Genomic DNA, 20,765 nt, shown 5'->3' with positions numbered 1-20,765 from the left:
GCTCCAAGGTTCGGTCGGCTGTATGTGCAGTTGTTCCGTCCTGTTGGAAGTAACCTTCCATACATACACACCACAGTAAATTTCCACAGAACATCAGAATAATTTATAAAAGAGGGAATGAAATGAATATAGCTTCCCCTCCTCACACACGTCCCCTCCACCCCCAAGTTTCCATTGCGTAACAGTAGAAGATGACATTGTTTTGAAGTGCTGCGTAAGGTTACTCCCTTAGCATGGGGTCATTATAGTATTTGACCAACATTCGTTTCCCGAATCGAGTGCGTGAAGGATGATTGCTAATCACTTCTGTGAGTGCTCTCATTAATCCAATCGTGTCTTAGTGATTCATAGAAGACAGAACTGTAGTACATCCGTAGATTCGTTGTTTAAGGTTGGGTCTTGAAATATAAATTATGATCTTTCATGGGGAAGTTTGCGTTGGTCTTGAAGCCACCGGTAGCTCAGTTTCTTCAGCATCTCCGTGCCACACTCCCATGGATCAAACAAATCTGTGACGATTCGTGCACCATTCTTTCTGAGTGTCTAATATCCCCTCTTAGCCCTAGTTGCTCACCCGCTCGCCAATAGGAAGAGTGGGCAGTGCCACACCTCCAAGGAAACAAGAGTCTAGCGCCCCCTGTCAACGCTGACTCAAGCAGCGGGCCACCGATGGTCGGATCCGATTCGGTCACAGACTTGGGGAGCATCACTACTGAGTTATAGGACTCCGATACTTAGCATGTATTCTGTGATTACCAGTAGTGAGTAATGTAATCGCACGTAGGGGGCACAAGAAGATGAGATTCTTCTCCTTTCAGAAATAAAGTGTACCTTTAATCCTCAAGCGTTGTGTACAGATCGTTTTGGATTCCTGCTATTGGCCGTCGCAAGTTCTCTCCTTCCTTATTTGTGTCTCCCTGCTGACTCCCAATCAAGCCGACATAACATCTCGTGTCGAGGATTCGAGAACCAACACTGTCTTCGCAATTCACCACTCTGTCAAAGCTCGTCACAAATACACTCCTGGAAATTGAAATAAGAACACCGTGAATTCATTGTCCCAGGAAGGGGAAACCTTATTGACACATTCCTGGGGTCAGATACATCACATGATCACACTGACAGAACCACAGGCACATAGACACAGGCAACAGAGCATGCACAATGTCGGCACTAGTACAGTGTATATCCACCTTTCGCAGCAATGCAGGCTGCTATTCTCCCATGGAGACGATCGTAGAGATGCTGGATTTAGTCCTGTGGAACGGCTTGCCATGCCATTTCCACCTGGCGCCCCAGTTGGACCAGCGTTCGCGCTGGACGTGCAGACCGCGTGAGACGACGCTTCATCCAGTCCCAAACATGCTCAATGGGGGACAGATCCGGAGATCTTGCTGGCCAGGGTAGTTGACTTACACCTTCTAGAGCACGTTGGGTGGCACGGGATACATGCGGACGTGCATTGTCCTGTTGGAACAGCAAGTTACCTTGCCGGTCTAGGAATGGTAGAATGATGGGTTCGATGACGGTTTGGATGTACCGTGCACTATTCAGTGTCCCCTCGACGATCACCAGTGGTGGACGGCCAGTGTAGGAGATCGCTCCCCACACCATGATGCCGGGTGTTGGCCCTGTGTGCCTCGGTCGTATGCAGTCCTGATTGTGGCGCTCACCTGCACGGCGCCAAACACGCATACGACCATCATTGGCACCAAGGCAGAAGCGACTCTCATCGCTGAAGACGACACGTCTCCATTCGTCCCTCCATTCACGCCTGTCGCGACACCACTAGAGGCGGGCTGCACGATGTTTGGGCGTGAGCGGAAGACGGCCTAACGGTGTGCGGGACCGTAGCCCAGCTTCATGGAGACGGTTGCGAATGGTCCTCGCCGATACCTCAGGAGCAACAGTGTCCCTAATTTGCTGCGGTGCGGTCCCCTACGGCACTGCGTACGATCCTACGGTCTTGGCGTGCATCCGTGCGTCGCTGCGGTCCGGTCCCAGGTCGACGGGCACGTGCACCTTCCGCCGACCACTGGCGACAACATCGATGTACTGTGGAGACCTCACGCCCCACGTGTTGAGCAATTCGGCGGTACGTCCATCCGGCCTCCCGCATGCCCACTATACGCCCTCGCTCAAAGTCCGTCAACTGCACATACGGTTCACGTCCACGCTGTCGCGGCAAGCTACCAGTGTTAAAGACTGCGATGGAGCTCCGTATGCCACGGCAAACTGGCTGACACTGACGGCGGCGGTGCACAAATGCTGCGCAGCTAGCGCCATTCGACGGCCAACACCGCGGTTCCTGGTGTGTCCGCTGTGCCGTGCGCGTGATTATTGCTTGTACAGCCCTCTCGCAGTGTCCGGAGCAAGTTTGGTGGGTCTGACACACCGGTGTCAATGTGTTCTTTTTTCCATTTCCAGGAGTGTATTTCTCTCTTGACTTTCAGAGGCGCATTGTTACTAATTGTTTTCTTTACTGCAGACTGGCTACAATGCTTTCGCTATTTGTGCGTAATTACTTTGTTCCAGCGCTCCTCTCGTTAACATGGCCTCTAACTCGCCTCCTACAACAGCTGCGCCTATGCAGTTGCTGGTGGCTTCGATCTAACGCATTTCATTCAGTTCCAGAATCGAAAAATGTCTCAGTTGGTGATGCGCCTCCATGTATTGCTCCGTTCCGAGCTTTTGATGAACAACAAGAGGAATGGAAACAGTACTACGCTCAGTTCAACGTTCATTGTGCTAATAATCAAGTGCAAGGTGTGGTAAAACGATCTTATTTCTTGTCAGCGGCTGGTATAGGAGTTTACCGCCTCACTCGAACGTTATTCCCGACTAGTAGGCTGGATTTGCTACTTTTTGAAGAATAGACATACCATAAGTGGGTCACTGAACTTCAATGTTTGACACGACAGTGTCGTTTATAATATACCGGTGGACAGTTCTATAGTGAAACAACGATTCGCGATGCAGTTACGTACAATTTGCCTCAGAGCAGGATTTGTGAACAAACTCGTGTGATAGTGTCGTGGGAAACTTTGACGTAGCTCCCGTCTGCAGTGTAATGCAAAGTGACTAACAGGTATGGCCTGACAACCGACAACCACGCGCGAACAGACATGGCGCTGTGGGCATCGTAAATAAGTGTCAGTGCATACGTCTGCTGTGAAATCGTGTCTCCGCTGCTTTTCCACGCATAAGAGACAAAATTATCCTTTGTTCAACACGATTTGCTTTCCTTGTCGAAAACCATGTCATGTTCAATGAGACACAAAAATACTGACCTGCCCGAATAATTTAGAATTCAAGAATATAGCAAACCTCATGCCCTAGTTTAGAAGTGCCAGTGTTCACAACTCAAACGCTCTATGGAGCTTCAGATTGCTGTTTACATCGTCAAATAGAAGCAGTATAATAGTATACAGCATATGTCGAGATTCATTGCAATTTAACTCATCATTTAATTTCTTTTGCAAATCAGTATTTGAGAACGTATAAACGGTGGAAATATTAGAACACGTCGGTAGAATTTCTACAACGACGATCGCTTCACATCTCCTTGAGTGGCTGTGTGGATAGGCTGACGCTAAACTAATTAAAGCATTAGTGCCCGAATGTAATTGGAGTTTACTGTATTTTTTATTTACACCTGTGGAGGTTATATTTTAAGTCTTAATTCGCTACAAATTGTGCAGTGTGAGCTTTCCTAGGTTCCAAATTCTTTCAAGATTCCATTTTATAATACTCTAATTTCCAAACAAACAGACAAATGGTCATAAAAATATTGCAAATGGACGTATTTATTTGTAATTACTTCAACCGCCAGCTGGTGTCTGTACAGGTCTTAGTTAAGAGAAATATATCAGCTAATTGGCATACGTGACAGGTCTGCTTGAATATTCGCGAGCAAATAACTGCTCTCTTTGAAAACGGTGCGTCTGAGGCAGGACGTCATTATGGCGTTGATGGTCCGCAGCAAGGAGATGGATTAGGCGATTTAAAGATAATACTGAGCGAGAGAGACCTCCAGTACCTGATAGACCACGAGCCTTTACATGAAGGCGACGAAGAATTGGCCAGGGCGCACCAGAATCGTCATTTGTCAATCATCCGGGGCCTAATGAGAGCTTCACATTTCCGAGGCTTGTCGAAAACTGCTCTCGCATGATTAAAGAAAGATAGAATCAAGTCCCGTCGTGCTTTTATCAAAGAACTGTTGTCAGACGAACAAGCCGTAGATAGACTAGCAAATGTTCCTGGGAAGATGTCAACTGGAGGAAAGTCATTTTCCACGACGAGTGCACGACTGAAACCACGAGCAAAGGTGCTGCTCTTGTTTACCGCACAAATCCGCAACGATATGACGCGCACTTCGTGGCCACACGTGCTAGAAGCGGACGCATAAGTGTGAAATGACTTACATCTGTGCAGAAACCTTGGAACGTATCCAAGTCAAGTTAAATTCGGCATGCTGTGAACATTTCCTTCAAAATGTAATCACATTGGAGATCGACATTCGTACCCCGGAGGCCGTCTCACTTACCAACATGTTTATCATCCATCACACACTAGCATTAGGGTTCATAGGTTCAAACGAGGGAGAATATTAGTCAATACCTTCTGTGGCCTCGAAAGCCGAATGATCTCAGTCCCAGAGAGCAGGTATGGGCTCAATTGAAAAAGACTCTGTGATACAATTGGTCAGACTCACGTGCGGTAACCGTGACTGCTATATGGGATTTGGTTCATTCTTCATGGGAAAGAATTACCATGGATGAGGATTTCTTCGAGAGACTTGCAAATTCTATGCCTCGAATCATCCTAGCCGTCCTTGATGCCAATGGCATGTAGACAAAATACTGAAGCTCCACATAGCATACTCTTCATTTTACTTTATTTAATTTTTATGGAAGTTGGCTACATATTTATTAGTCCACCGATATTAATTTCAAAATACAAATCTAATTGCTACTATATTATTTGTTTTTTTCTTATGGAAAGACAGATGAATATCACAGTCCACGGAAGATTATTTGTTGTTTTATCGGAGATCAGGTGAATATCACTCTCCAAGGATGATTATTTTCATTGTTATGGGAGTCAGATAATATTACCTTCCAAGAAAGATTATTTTTAGATATCAAATTCACAAACCATAATTTGTCATTTCATATAATGATTGCTTTCACGAGCGCACGTTTCAGCTGCTGAGAGTTCTTCCGGGTTGTATGGCCTTGGTCTATGGAACTCTTCAATCCCTGACGTTTCGTCCAAGGCTACGTTGGACATCTTCGGAGGTATTCCTGGTTGTGCTGAGTCTTGCCGTCTCACTTACCAACATGAGTCGGTAAGACTCAGCACAACCAGGAGTACCTCCGAAGATGTCCAACGTAGACTTGGACGAAACGTCAGGGATTGAAGAGTTCCATGGACCACCGCCATACAACCTGGAAGAATTCTCAGCAGCTGAATCTGTAATTTACTGAAGAGAATTCTGAAAAAAGAAAAATGAAGAAAATATAATTTAATAACAAATAGTAAATAAAGCACGAAATATTTGCGACGCGTTGTAAAACTAATAACAAAAATAAGACTGCAGTGAGATCCGACACGTATTACACATATCAGTTCAGTAAGCTGGCGTGCTACCAAGGATCTACCGATCTCTTCTTACTAGCGTAACTGTCGAATAGGTCACTGATGTTGAAGAACGAGTAATAAACTGGAAACAGCACATACTGGAAGGCGCATCCACTTGGTCGAGTAAACTGTGCTTAAGGACTTAGAAAAATGTGTCAGTCAGGTGATACTATTCTCTTAGCTGAGAACTATAGAGACACCAATTGGCGGTCGAAGTAATTACAAATAAATACTTCCCATTCCAATATTTTTACTAAGGCCATTTATCTGTTTGTTTAAAGATTAGGCTATTATATAATGGAATCATTTGAAAGAATGTGGAACCCAGAAAAGCCTACAACTCTATAATTTGTAGTGAATTAATGTTTAAAATATTATCTGCACAGGTATAAGGAAAAGAAAAAAAATGACAGTTGTCTACAGTTTGATTCCAACGCTCGTCCTTGACGTTCGTAATGCGTCGGCCAATCCACTCTTTCTTTATTATTTTTCTTTCTTTTTTACCTTGGAACTGAGATCAATGTACTTTTTCTTCTCGGCTGCTCATCTGCACTAGAGAGCGGAGGCATAGAGGGCAGGGGTCGAGAATTCCGCTGCCTGGCCACGATGCTTCCCGCATACCTGTCAACGAGTAGCTCCAGAAAATGTAACTGTAACTGGAGATATTACTTTGTACTATAATTATTAATAAAGTGTGATCCTTGACCTCTGTAACCGCTAGTCGTACATCGCGAATCGGGGCTCAAGGATGCAACAATTTGAAAAAATTCTGAAGCATAGTGCTGCACTGCCCGCTGAGCGCCTAGCGAGTGGGTGACGCAACCCGCTCGACTCGGCTCGGCGCCAGGTCCCGGACGCACCAGCGGAGCACGCTGCTAGAACGACTATAGCGCGCTTCCGGGATAACACACTCCGGCTGGTGCGCGCAGATCTAAGTCCGTTATCAGCGCGTTACGTAACCAAGGTCACTCGCTCTGTATATAAGCGGGCAGTGTACGCCAGCGGAACCATCCTGCTGTGAGCTCTACCTGCAACAGCACTGAAGCACTATGCCTCGTCGACGTGTGTATCGTCAACGCCGCCACCGCATGGCTGTCTAATGATAACGGAAGTCTTCCTGATTTCCAAAACAATATCTTCTGTGTGATTAACTGGAACGACAAAGCAAAATTGAAATCCATTCGTGGTAATGAAGTTTATATTTCTCTATACAATGAGGATATGGTTGTTGCCTTATGAATGATTCTTGAGCAATAATTACTTCAGTGCTTTTCCGTCTTCAATGAAACCACGCCTGACAACATATGTCTCTTTCGAAATCTTAACGTAAAGTGAAATAAACAAAAGAGGTGCATATACCCAAATCTCCTGAATTTTTAAACTAAAACGTCAAGTAAAGCAAATAAAATCTGGCACCTTTGCTTCATCTATTGGTGTCTTGATGTGCTTGACACTTAACCAGTACGTCGCCTCAAATGTTAATTGCAGTGGAAAGACCTATCAAGAAGTCTGAAGTGTGTATATAGTTGCACGTCTGTAGCTCACACAACTGAAGACTGCTCGTTTCGTTGAGAATACCGTACCTTAATGCACTTATACTGGTTCCTAGCCAAGGACCGTGAATATTTTTCCAGCTTTGTGTCCTCTTTTGGCGGGGATATTTATTTTCTACTTGGTTCCGTTCATAAGCACTACGTAAAATTTGACAGTACTGAAGACGCGTTGAAGGAGATAATGTGCTTCATTGTAGCTCAATTGTAAGGAGACGTTTCGTATATGAATTAGATGAGAATTTATCATGCCTATTGTTATCGGTACATTCTGTACTGGCAGTGCTAAGCGTGAAAACAGTTATTTGATAATTGTATTTTGATTATTTTGCAAAGTTCTTACCGTACTGCCGATTAACAACGCGATGCATTGTGGCTGTACATCCTTGAGTCCTAATCCTCCTTGGTGACGCGCTAACTCCATGGTTGTGAATGGTACTTCAAAAAATGTTCCGCCTCTAAATGTACCAGACCGTACAGACTAAAACACGTTTAGCAATGTCATTATCTATCGGAAAGGTTGATTCTACATTATACAGTGTAGTGTATATGTAACTGTTTATTAGGTGCACTTTCTGTGTACGATCTAAATTTCTGCCAGCATGTTCTTTGAACAACACACGTACTGTGCTGAGCTTTTCTTGTCGATTTCGCTTCATGATGGATTTGGGGTCTGCTGTGATGATAAAGCCCAAGTGTTTTCTTGCGCCCGTCTGTTGGAGACAAGCGATCTGAATGTGATCTTGCCGCGGTCCTAATAGTAAGAGCTGAGATTTATTTCTATTTAATTGTGCACCAGTAGCATTGATATTTTCGCGTGTAACGAGTTAGGCTCCTTGTATATCACGGTCGTTTGTGACTACTGCAATGATGCCTGCATAGGCGTGACAAGCAGTTTTGCTGTCGAAAATGCATAAACCTGGCAATTCGATGTAGAACTTTTTTAAAAGTGACTCCACGAAACCTATGTATAAGGTCGCTTACAGTGGACATCCCTCTCTTATCGCCCGCCTTATGTGGACAGGCTTCGCTATTTGACCATCAACTGTTCATCTGGAGTGTGCTCCGCGTATGTATGTTTGAAGTATTCGCAGAAAGGCATCGTAAAATCCCATACTTCTAATCACTAGAAGCAAGAAATCGTGATTCACTTTATCGAACGCCGTACCGAAATCAAGAAATGCTATGGCTGTTTTGGTCTTCCAGAGCCACGTAGGATACGTAATGTCTGCATTCTGCTAGTGTAGTTAGCATCGAGCGTCCGGTCGCAGCACTGGACTGATAATGCCCAATCTCTCGCAGGAGTATAGGTTTCATTTTATTATTCATTATGCACGTGAATAATTTGATGTCTGAATTCAACAGTGTGATTGGTCGATAACTCAACAGGGTGGCATAGGGAAGCATTTTTTTATATAAGCACAATTAAACCTTCTGTGAACTCCGGAGGAAAACTTTGGTTGGAGTGTAATGCACTTAATATCTTAGTAAGTTTTGCACCGACCATGTGCCAGCAATGGTTATAAAATTCAATTGGCAGCCTCTAAGCCAGCCACTTATTGTTTTGGGCCACCAGTAGTTGTTTCTTCTATTTCCACGAACGTTATACCTTCAACCAATGTCAATTTGTCCACCAGCGTAACGGTTGATGCTATGTTATGTACCATGTTACCCTGTGCAATGTCAATAGTTTCCGGTTCTGTGAAGAGCTCAGTAAAATAGTTCTCAATATAGATCTGTAAGGAGGCCTGGGTGTTGTACTCATTATTCTGCTGGGTCATCAGTCTGGTTATATTCTGAGGTCGGTGGATTAAGAACGTCACTCGTCACTTACATTTCGTGCCGTAGCTTGGATGCCATCAAAAGTTTGTCTAGTGACTGTAGTTAACTTATTTCGGGTCCATTTTTCAGACGTTACGTGCAAAACCGTTCTGTAACAGGCAAGTGTCTTCCGAAACTGATCAGAAGTTACTTCAAATAGAACATGGAAAATTCTGATTGTCCTAAGGCCAAGACCTGCATAAGTGATAGACACCTTGCGACTTCTCCGTTTTTATGCATAGAATCCGCAGTTAGTGGGCGACTATCCATAATTTTGGAAGAAGTTTCGTCAACATATATTTTCAGGTATATGGCTTTTGGTACAAAATCGAACTAAAAACCTAGCATTTCATTGTGTCGTAAACCTATCTTGTCGTGAAAACTCTTATTTCATTTAGATACTTTGAGACGTTCAATGCAAACTTCAAGGCACTTTTCCGGCTATTGAATTCCACGGTCCTACAGTCACTGTACTCACAGTAACAGTTCCGCTGCCTGTTAACTCTGCGGACGAGCTATTGAAACAGACCGGAAAAGTTCGTCATCGTAGTAATTCGACCTACGTGGAGTTCTTATATTTCAACCTTTTAAACGTCCTCGAATAATGATTTTTCAAAAGAAATGATACGATGAGTTAATTTTCAATGAATCTCGACTGTATGCTAACTATTACATTGTTTCTATTCGACGATATAAACACCAATTTGAAGCTCCACATACCGCTAGAGTTCTGAACCCTGCAGTTCTGAACTTGGTCATGCGCAAGGATCTGATCTTGGATTCTAAGTTATTCGGGTCTCTCATTATACAGTCTATGTGCTTACAACAGGAAAAGAACTCCACACACTCAGTGAATGTAGTTTCTTCTACACCGGCTACTGGTACTAATAATGACCAAATTCAGGATGTGCCTTCACCCTATCCAAGTGCTGTGCAACGACGGTCAAACTATTTGTGAATTTAGCCATTCATGGATGCTTTGTGCGACTTCAGTTAGACACTGCCGCTTCCGTGACATTGTTTAATTGCGCCACTTATGAACAGTACGGGAAGTCGCAGTTGACAAAATCTTGCACCTAACTTACAGCTTATAAATGTCAGGATATTCCACTGCTTGGTACACTAAGTTTAACTGAAACATTCCAGTCTAACACCAGAATAGAGACATTTACCATTTTCTGCTCACGAGACTGAATGTATTTTTGTGTTACATTCTTTTTGTTTGTCTGGTCTTCGTTTTCAGGTCAATATACATTATGTTTCTGCTTTCAGCCTAAAAGACAGTGTTACTCAAATGATTTCGGAGTTTCATGATTTATTTTCTGAAGTACCAGACAGAGAAAATAATTATGTGACCCACATGCCAATGAAGGACAACGCGAAACCTTAGCTTTCCGGGAGTGTCCTGTCCCTCGCGCTCTTAGAGACAAAGTTGCAAGTGAGTTTGAAGAATGACAAGGCAATGGTGTTGTTGCTCCTATTCAGGCTGTCAGGACGTACACCGCAGAAACATATCAGTAACCTTCGTGCCCATATTCAAGTTCTTTCAACTTCACCCATGTTCTTAAGAGTCGAGGCGTTCATCCCCTTGACTCACAGTAGCTGGTCATCCGGGAGCTCCCCGCCCCGTGGAACGTGACGGAACTGCAGTCTTGGGAAAATGACATATTACACCCGGTTTCTACTCAACGCAGCCCATAACGCGACTCCGTTGTTTCGTTTGCGCCGGAAGAATGTGCCTTTTGTTTGGACCAAATAAGATCAGGATGCATTCCAGAAACTTAAATTTCGATTCTGTTGAGCCTGTGGTTTTGCAGTGGATATTTCTTAGTACGGAATCAGAGCTGTGCTCTCGCACAGATTTGGTTCATAGGACAGGCCATTTCCTTTGGCTTTCGAGTTACTGATCAAGACTCAATGTACCTATTCCCAAATCGAGAACGAAGCGCTCGCTGTTATCTATGGCGCGACGAAGTTTCACCATTATCTATTTAGTCGTAAGTTTCACCTAGTGACGGACCATAAGCCACTTCAGTCTTTGTTTCATCCATCGAAACCTGTTCCACGATGCGTGGCTAAGAAGTTGCAACATTGGGCTTTGTTATTGTCAGAATACCAGTAGGAAATACTATCCCAGTCCACGTCGAAGCGTGCAAATGTTGACATTTTGTTTTGCATTCTTGTCGGTCCTGATTCTGAATTCGATGCTACTACCGCATCTTGTCAGTTCGATGTGCAGGTCACTGATCTTCTACAGACTTTTCCTTTGCACTATAGGCAAATTGCACAGGCGACGGAGGCAGACCCTGACTTGAACCTTTTGTTGCACTACATTTGTACTGTTTGGTCTCGTGCAGTTGAAAACATTCAGAATTCTTTTGTGCGCCGATTATTTTGCTCATTGACATAGCCTCTCCATCCAACACGGTATGATTTTTATTGAAAAATGATTTAGACAGTCACCTGTGCTTATTCTTAAAATGTTGGAAAAAGTACATTGTGGTATTGTACGTAAAAAAGAGCGCGTCGGCACCGTACTTGGGCGGGCACATTGAACAGAGGACGTGAGAAAGCTTGTTTTGAAACTTTGTCGGCGCCGCCGCAGACGTTTTCAGGGTGGCCAAAGTCTCAGTTCCCGTGGTAACGAGTGAATATTGACTTTGCTGGTCCCTTTTGGAACACTCGCTAGCTTATTGTTGTGAACTCTTTTAGCAAATACCAGTTTGCAGTGCACATTAACTCGACTACGCCGTGTAGTGCCATCAAGCTTAGTCATCTATTTTTTTCTTGGACGTTTTGCCTGAAGTGTTGGTTACAGATCGCACTTTATGACTCAGGACTTTGAATAGTTGTGTACAGCCAATGGTATCGCTCACCTTGCAAGTGCTCCGTTTCATCCACAGTCGAATGTACAAGCTGAACAATTTGTACATACGTTCAAGCGACAGATGAACAATTTACATCCTCCCACACACGGGAGCAAGTGCTGCTACTCTTCCTCGCAGAGTACCGCTCCCAGCCCCGCGATGGTTCGTTCTGAACGGCCGGCGCCCCAGCTCGCTGGTCCACTTGCTGCACCCACCGCAGCGCACGGCGCCCGCCACCCTCCGCAAGTGTCGCTTTGCGCCTAACCATTCTATTCCTTTCAGAGTATTTGGTCGCACCAGATGCTGGGAGAGATGAACGATTCTTCGAAATTGGGGCGCTCGCATGTCTTTAATTCAAGGTCCTGCTGGATTGCTGTGCCGCCATCAGAACCACATAAGGGCTTGTCAATTAACAGATTCTTTCACAGATTTTCTGTCCCCAGATTCGCATCCTACTGGGATCTTGCGGCTGGTGTGACAGCCCCCGAGTGTCTTTTCGGCACAGCCTGTGGACCGGATGGAGCTGCAACCATCGCCTCTGCCGCCGCAGTGGATCGAATTCCCTCAGACAATTATAGTTGGCAGTGACTTCAATCTACCTTCCGTATGTTGACAAATATACATTTTCAGACCTTATTGTAGATAGAAAACAAATTCCATAATCTAAACGCTTTTTTTAAAATTATTTTGAACAATTAGTTCACGAGGCCATACAAATTGTAAATGGTTACGAAAGCACACTTGACCTCTTAGCCACAAATAATCCTGAGCATCACGACGGATACAGGGATTAGTGAACATACAGTCGTAACGAGGCTCAATTTCGTAACAAACAAATTCACTAAAACTAAAAATATATCTATTTATAAAAGCAACTAAAACTTCCGTTGACGTCTTTCTAAGAGACAGTCTCAAATCCTTCCAAATTATGTAAGTGAAGACCATATGTGGCTTAAGTTCAAAGAAATAGTATCAACAGCACTCGAGAGATTCATACCAAATAAATTAATAACAGACAGAACTGATCCCCCATGGTACAAAAAACACGACAAAAACCTGCTGCAGGAGCATCCAAAAAAGGGACGTATAATTTAGACGAATGCAAAATCTCCATGATTGGCGAAGTTTTACTGAGGCTCGAAATTTGGTGCGGATTTCAATGCGAGATCCATTTAATAGTTTCCACAACGAAACTCTTACTAGTAATGTGGCGGAAAATCCATAGAGATTCTGGTCCTATGTTAAGTAAACCAGCGGAAAGGCTCAGTAAGTACCTTTACTGCGGGTCGGGCGACGGGTGAGGAGGAGGAGGAGGAGGAGGAAGAGGAGGAGAAGGAGGGGGAGACAAGGGACCCAACCCTTCAGAGCAGGTAAAATCGTGGCAAATGTCCACCGTGGCAAATGTCCGGCATGGCAAATGTCCGCACACCGGTCAGCATTGCCGCTCTCTAGGACTTTCGTCGGACCTGCTCAGGGAAAGGTCGTGCGCCGTTTCGGGGTTTCCAGACGGACGATCCCCTCAGAGCGTAGGACGGGGCGCGACTCGAGGTTCGGCGTCGGTCCCAGATGCGGCTCCCGACTCCTCACCCCACCCAGTTTCCTGCCTTTCCCCTGCCTACCATTAGCCACTGTCGTAACACGGCTCCCTGCACGACAACGTCGCTGCATTTGGTGGGGTGATGGAGGGGGGGGGGGAGGGGGGAGGAATGTGAATTCCTAAAGCATCGGCAGCACACCGAACAGCTGAGTGCAGAGGGATTGCATCAGAAAGGCGCTGACCCGCGTGCCAGTGGAAAGAGTGGGCAGCGCCACACCTCCAGGTAGACAAAATTCAGCACCCCTGGTCAGCGCCCAGTTCGGTACCACGGTTAGAGTGGATCAGCACTGAGTAATAGCAAGTTGATACTTAGTCTGGGTGCTGTGAGCACTAATATACTGCGAATGTAACTGCATGTTGCAGGCACGGGACGCACAGAAAGTTAAGTATCGTTTCTTGCCTTAATAGAAATAAAGGTTTCTATTAATTACAAAGTGTTTTGTACAGATAGTTTAGGATTCCTGTCACTGGACATCGCAAATGCTCTCGTTCCTTGTTTGTGTCAGTGCTCGAAAGTACTGGAGGAAGAGTGAATACTTAGATATAAAATGCACTTAACCACGATGACGTATCTCTGTGTTGCATACCAATTGAGATGGAGTATTAGGATATGAACTTTACCTTTTTGCACATTTAAAAAAATATATATAGTTTCCATATCGCCACTGATAATTCGTGTTGAATATATTAATCATTTTAGTTCTTTTCACTTTTTTAATCTTACCAGTTCCTTAGATCACTAATTATATAGTAATATTAATTTTTGAAATTAAATATTCCTTGAGACATATGAGTCTCAATTTTACCTTCGATAAGCATTAAAAGTTAAGAAATGAATTAAAATTTGGGCCACGGATGGGACTTGAACCCCGATCTTCTGCTTATTAGCCAGCTGTCCTAACCACTACACCACCAAAGCATAATAGCAGCAGCACCTGCACTGAGTACGCTAGTCCATCGCCCCCCTAACACAAACTTCAGTTCACGCCTTCAGCCTGTTTTTCCCCTTCTTAAATCGTCAGTATTGCTGAGGCTCTCCAGTAATGGACTTCCCCACAATGGAGTTCAAACAGCATCACTTTTATATTGCTGCTTGGGAAGGATACCGAAATTCAAAGTAAATGGGTGTGTCACAAAGTGATCCAGGCCCCTACTCACCAATGGACGGCCTGGCAATGACGATCGGCAGCCGGTCGGAGTACCTCGCCACCAGCTCCTCTGTCAGGTTCTTCGTCAAGGCGTACGTGTTTGGTAGGTTCGCCAGCATCCTATAACAACATGTAGCTACATTCAGAAATGTGCACATTACTCCACACTCATCTAGCTTGTGACGTACTCTTAACAGCATAAACAAATGACCACCTGCTTGATAGAATATTGGTCGACATTTATAACACAGTACATCAGTGATTGTGCATGAATGTATTACATGAGTATTTTGTACGTTTTCAGGGCTGTGTTGCAACGGATGTGCATGCACAGCTTTCACAGTTCCCATAAATCGCGGGCTGGTTGTTAGGGGGTTTACAGAGGGAATGATCCATGGGACTGATCCACGTACTTACTTAACACAAACAAATTATGCCGCAATAGACGGGCTTTTGAGGATACAGTGGTTGTGAAATTTCTTCACTTACGACTGCTTACAATTGCTATCTTAAGCTCCGTTGCAGAATTCCACAACGGCATTTGCTATGAAATAACGCTCACAGAAAGTAAATAAATGTAAACATCTGAAGGTGGGATATCAAGTATATTCATACGTCATTGCAGAAAAATAGGAACCTGTAAAGGCAACAGGTTCCAACTAATTCATTATAAATTTCCTTGAGTTTCAGCAGTTGCAATGTTGTTATCAGTCTACATATGATAAGGTCCTTCTAATACGAGATGGAATAGAAGAACAAACTATCGCAATAAGATAGGCAATCTCAGTGAACAAGCCATTAGGAGTACCTTTGCAATTTTTGGACACAAGGCATTCGTGTGTTCGGTATTAGGCGTGTTAACATCCACAAACACTGTTACCAATCATTTTTAAAATATCTGTTCAAAAACACTTCTGATGACCAACTGTATATGCATGGGCTGTTTCTGTACCTTTAAATACATTAAGGCGTCATTTCTTTGTTCATTTTAAAAATTCGCTTGAAGTTCATATGTATCAGCTGTGTTACACAGAAGGATACCTCTGAAAATGCGAAGGGCACAACGTCACAATGGTAATACTCCCCCTGACACGCTCACTACACACTGGTAATTCTGAGAGTATTTTGGTTGACATTAATACTGTTCTGAAACTTCCTGGCAGATTAAAACTGTGTGCCCGACCGAGACTCGAACTCGGGACCTTTGCCTTTCGCGGGCAAGTGCTCTACCAACACAGGAGTGCTAGTTCTGCATGGTTCGCAGGAGAGCTTCTGTAAAGTTTGGAAGGTAGGAGACGAGGTACTGGCAGAAGTAAAGCTGTGAGGATGGGGCGTGAGTCGTGCTTGGGTAGCTCAGTTGGTGGATCACTTGCCCGCGAAAGGTCCCGATTTCGTCTCGGTCCGGCACACAGTTTTAATCTGTCAGGAAGTTTCATATCAGCGCACACTCCGCTGCAGAGTGAAAATCTCATTCTGGATTAATACTGTTCGTCAATCTTTCTAGCATTGACTCGGCCTCTGACGGTCGTTATGTTGACATATTGAGAATTATATTGAACGTGTGAGGGTCCTGTAACGTCTGTGCGACATTTCTACCATTGCGGATGGTAAATACGAGCTGTGTGTTGTTAGCACGACAAACTGCTCAACCTCATGAAAGCACAGCTCACTGAAACGTTCATACACGGTACAGTCAATAAGAAAGTAGTACGGAAGACCTATGTGTAGTGATCCACCGGGGCAGTGTGATGCCCTTGTAACATGTCGCCAGTTGGTGGTGCCATCTCTGGGTGGAATATTACGGTATGTCCTGCTTCTGTTCCATGCTCAGTTGAATGTCTGGTGAGGTGACTTGTTGTGCTGGTTTGAAGCTAACGGGAAAAATCGATTTTGTGAAGAACCGAAGTATGGTAAGCTCAGTTTTATTATCATTAAATGGGAATTATTTGGAAGAACTATTATTTACAGTTAATATTTTGCTTAACTGCACCTTTAACTTATGTCACCAATATGTTTAGAGATTTTAAAATGTGTTAGACATGTTGTTGCCATCTTTTTCTAGCCTTGCAGCGTCCGGAGCAAGATGGTTCCGCTTTTTTTCAAGGGGACCACTTTGCCCTAAACATATTAAAATATATAACTCGAGTTTTGTCTTACAGATAATACGTAATCGGCTAGAAATCTATCTCGCAAGGCTTGAAAACAATGCTGGACTCCAGCAAAAGTGCAGCGGACTATTCAAGTAGTAAGAAGTGGCGAAATGGGCTGCAAGAAAGCAAGTATTCCGTGAATGGCATTGAAGACATGAGTCAAAAACTTAAATCAAGAAGCAACCGAAGGCAAAAAAGTCTTTGGTTCAAAAAGACCTGTTTTCAACCCTGGAGATGAACTGAAAGACTATATTACGAAAATGGGAACAATGGTCTTTGGTTTTATGGTAAGAGATGTCAGAAGCGTTGGTTTTGAACTACCTGAGAAAAGCAAAATCAATCATTCTTTGAACAAAGAATCGCGTCTTGCTGGAGGAGATTGCTTCTCCAGAATGAAGAGTCGTCAGTCAGAACCGACACTGCGGTCGCCAGAAGGGACATCAGTCGCTGGAGCTCACGCTTTTAACAAGTATAATGTAGATAAATTTTTCTCCATATTAAAAACCACCTTGAATCAAAAACAATTTCCGACGCTTGGAATTTTTATCGTCGATGAGACTGGTGTAACTACTATTCAAACAAAATCAAATGAGGTGCTTGCCTTGCGACGAAAGAGGAAACTAGGGACTATTACATCTGCGGAACGTGGAATTCTGTCCACAGCAGCCATTTGTATTACCGCTGGGGGACATTTCATTCCCCGGTTATTATTTTCCCTCACATCCGAATATAAGCCGTGCACGCTGATGGTGCTCCACAAGGAACATTATTTTCTTGTAATTCTTCAATTTTCTTTATGATTTGACCATTTCCTGAGTCATGCTAAGACATCAGACAAGCATCCTGCTCTTCTCAAATTTGATGCTCACGTAACACACATCACGAACCTGGACGTCATTACGCACGCAAGGGGAAACGATATGCTGGCAGTTACAGTTCCGCCTCCTTGCAGCCATAAATTGCAGCCACTGGATGTGTTTCCACTTGATACATTTCATGTGCCTGCTGTATGAAGTTTCTCCGCAACAATCCTGCACGAGCAGTGATCCAATTCCAAGTGAGCAAACTCTTTGGAGGAACATATCTGGGGTCGGAAGCCCCTATAACACCTGTTAATGGATTTAAAAGATGTGACATATTTCCTTTCAACTTTTCGAAGAAAATGATTTTTCTGCCTCTTTGCCTACTGAAAGACCGCTTATTCTCAAAGGTAGGTTTTTATTTTCCGATTCAGAAACCCTGAAAATAAAACCAGTTCCATCTACAACCTCTAATAATGCACCACATATTCCAGCTCCGATGTCACCACAACATAGTTCTTCTTCTCTGGTTACTCCTAAGGTATCAGCCCGCTACCCAAATCTGTTCAGGTTCATTTGCAGAAGAGGAAAAGAGGCTTAGTTGCCATGTCAAGCAGTCCATATGAGAACAGCCGTCTGAAGAGAATAATTTGAAAGCAGAAGAACAAAAGGCAAACGGAATGAAGGATAATGTGCGTAACATGACAAATAGAGCATGGAGGAAACATACAGCTTGAGATAAGCAAAGCGCGACCAACGGCAAGAGGAGGAAAGCTTCTGTTCGGAAGGTTACAAGCAGCGAGAATGAAAATCAAGGAGATGGCGCTGAATGCCTGTTCTGAGAAGGATAAAGGGTCGAAAAGTGTTGAAGGGTGGATGTGTTGTTCGTCTTGTCATGAATGGCCTCGTAAAGGGTGTGCTAGAGTTGATTAAGACTGCGACGATTTCACTTGTGATTTTTACAAATGTAGGAAGTAAACTCGTGCAACGACTGCTTCATTTCCCTATGAAACTTTTGTGCGAAAATATTAAACTTAATTGCAAAAAGCCTGTTTTCAAATTTGTTTCTGATAATGTTTAGTAACTTTTTATAGGCATGTATACCCTATATATGTATTAAATTTAATACTACATTGAATTATAGCTTCCTTTAAATGTAGAAGCTATTATTTAATATTATTTGGATTTTTCAACCAGGGTCCTGGGGTAATGTGGTCACTGTTCAGACGTTGAGATTATTGCTACTAATATAATTGAGTTCAAGTTTATAAAATTGGTAAACAGTTATTTGAATGTATATACAACAATAGTTCCAAAGGCGAAGTTAGAGACAGTAAGTCTGAATGATGTGTCAATTGTAGTACTTCATTCCGTAAGGTGATCACATTACCCCAGTCCCCCCTACTCATATAACCACCCAAGCGTAGCTGGAATTATTCGAAAATGTGTCACAGGTGGAGCACAATCCGGGCACCTCGCTCCAACTGCAGCGAGTTTCTTCCATGGGGGACTGAAACCAATCCTGGGCCAGATCCAAGCTGCAACCAGTCAGATGTCCAAGTGCGGCACAGGTATGTATCCGATGGCGTCCCAGAGTTGTTCCATCAGGTTAACCTCAGGCAGATCTGGTAGTCAAGACGTCAAGGTGGGTTCACTCTCATGCTCCTTAAACCACTGTAGTACGATGCTCACCGCTCGACACAGACAGTTTTCGTGCTAGGATATGACATCGCTGTTGGGGTAAACATCAAGCATCAAGGATTGAAGGTGGTCCTGAACAATTTTCACTTAATCCGCAAGCTCTCACACTGTATGTGATTACTACTGCAGGTCCTTTACGAACCCAGGTGAATGTCCCCCATGCCAAAATACCATAACACTGCCCCACACTGGCTCACACCCATAAGTTATTTTATTAGATCCTCACCACGATGATGGCTCATTAACAAACAACCAGAGACCTGATGAAAAAAGAAACATGATTTATCTGATCAGACGACACATCGCTATTGATCGACGGTCCAGTCTTGATGATTGCACTAGTAACTGACAGTTCCGTCAGGTTAAAATGGGAAACCCATGTCCATCAACGTGCTCCCACAGTGTGTTACGAAAACTTTGGTCCTGCACCAACGATCACCAGATATGCCTCAGAAAGCCATCTATCCTGCTTTATAAAGCAGAAAAGGTTTCAACGACTTTCCACAGATACAACAATAACTCATCAAGGGTTGACGAACTTGGCAGGTGAGCGGCTGTAACAATCTGCCTATGCTTGCCAGAGGGTGGGTGCCTATGTAGTTTAGCCCCTGCACGGACTCCGGATGCAACAAATCAGGCCTCGCACGACTACGCAATTCTACTTCTAGCCATACTCCACAACCAAGTCTCTCTCTCTCTTTGTCTACATCAACATCAACATCTACACGGTTACTCTGCAATTCACATTTAAGTGCCTGGCAGAGGGTTCATCGAACCATTTTCATACTACTTCTTTACCATTCCACTCTCGACTGGCGCGTGGGAAAAAGGAACACCTAAATCTTTCCGGTAGAGCTCTGATTTCTCTTATTTTATTATGATGATCATTTCTCCCTACGTAGGTAGGTGTCAACAAAATACACTCCTGGAAATGGAAAAAAGAACACATTGACACCGGTGTGTCAGACCCACCATACTTGCTCCGGACACTGCGAGAGGGCTGTACAAGCAATGATCACACGCACGGCACAGCGGACACACCAGGAACCGCGGTGTTGGCCGTCGAATGGCGCTAGCTGTGCAGCATTTGTGCACCGTCGCCGTCAGTGTCAGCCAGTTTGCCGTGGCATACGGAGCTCCATCGCAGTCTTTAACACTGGTAGCATGCCGTGACAGCGTGGACGTGAACCGTATGTGTAGTTGACGGACTTTGAGCGAGGGCGTATAGTGGGCATGCGGGAGGCCGGGTGGACGTACCGCCGAATTGCTCAACACGTGGGGCGTGAGGTCTCCACAGTACATCGATGTTGTCGCCAGTGGTCGGCGGAAGGTGCACGTGTCCGTCGACCTGGGACCGGACCGCAGCGACGCACGGATGCACGCCAAGACCGTAGGATCCTACGCAGTGCCGTAGGGGACCGCACCGCCGTTTCCCAGCAAATTAGGGACACTGTTGCTCCTGGGGTATCGGCGAGGACCATTCGC

General features: G+C 44.3%; 1 protein-coding gene across 1 annotated transcript in view; it reads right to left on the bottom strand.

Moving 5' to 3' along the window:
• Positions 1-20,765, bottom strand: part of LOC126203166 (fatty acyl-CoA reductase 1-like) — a 206,687-nt gene that overhangs the window by 56,613 nt on the left and 129,309 nt on the right. The window contains exon 5 of the mRNA XM_049937407.1: positions 14,640-14,749. Coding sequence (XP_049793364.1) covers positions 14,640-14,749 — 110 coding nt within the window. The remainder of the gene's footprint in view (positions 1-14,639; positions 14,750-20,765) is intronic.

Source organism: Schistocerca nitens, chromosome 9 (assembly GCF_023898315.1).
Source record: "Schistocerca nitens isolate TAMUIC-IGC-003100 chromosome 9, iqSchNite1.1, whole genome shotgun sequence".
Taxonomy (NCBI): Eukaryota; Metazoa; Arthropoda; class Insecta; order Orthoptera; family Acrididae; genus Schistocerca; species Schistocerca nitens.
This window is presented reverse-complemented; position numbering and strand designations above follow the sequence as displayed.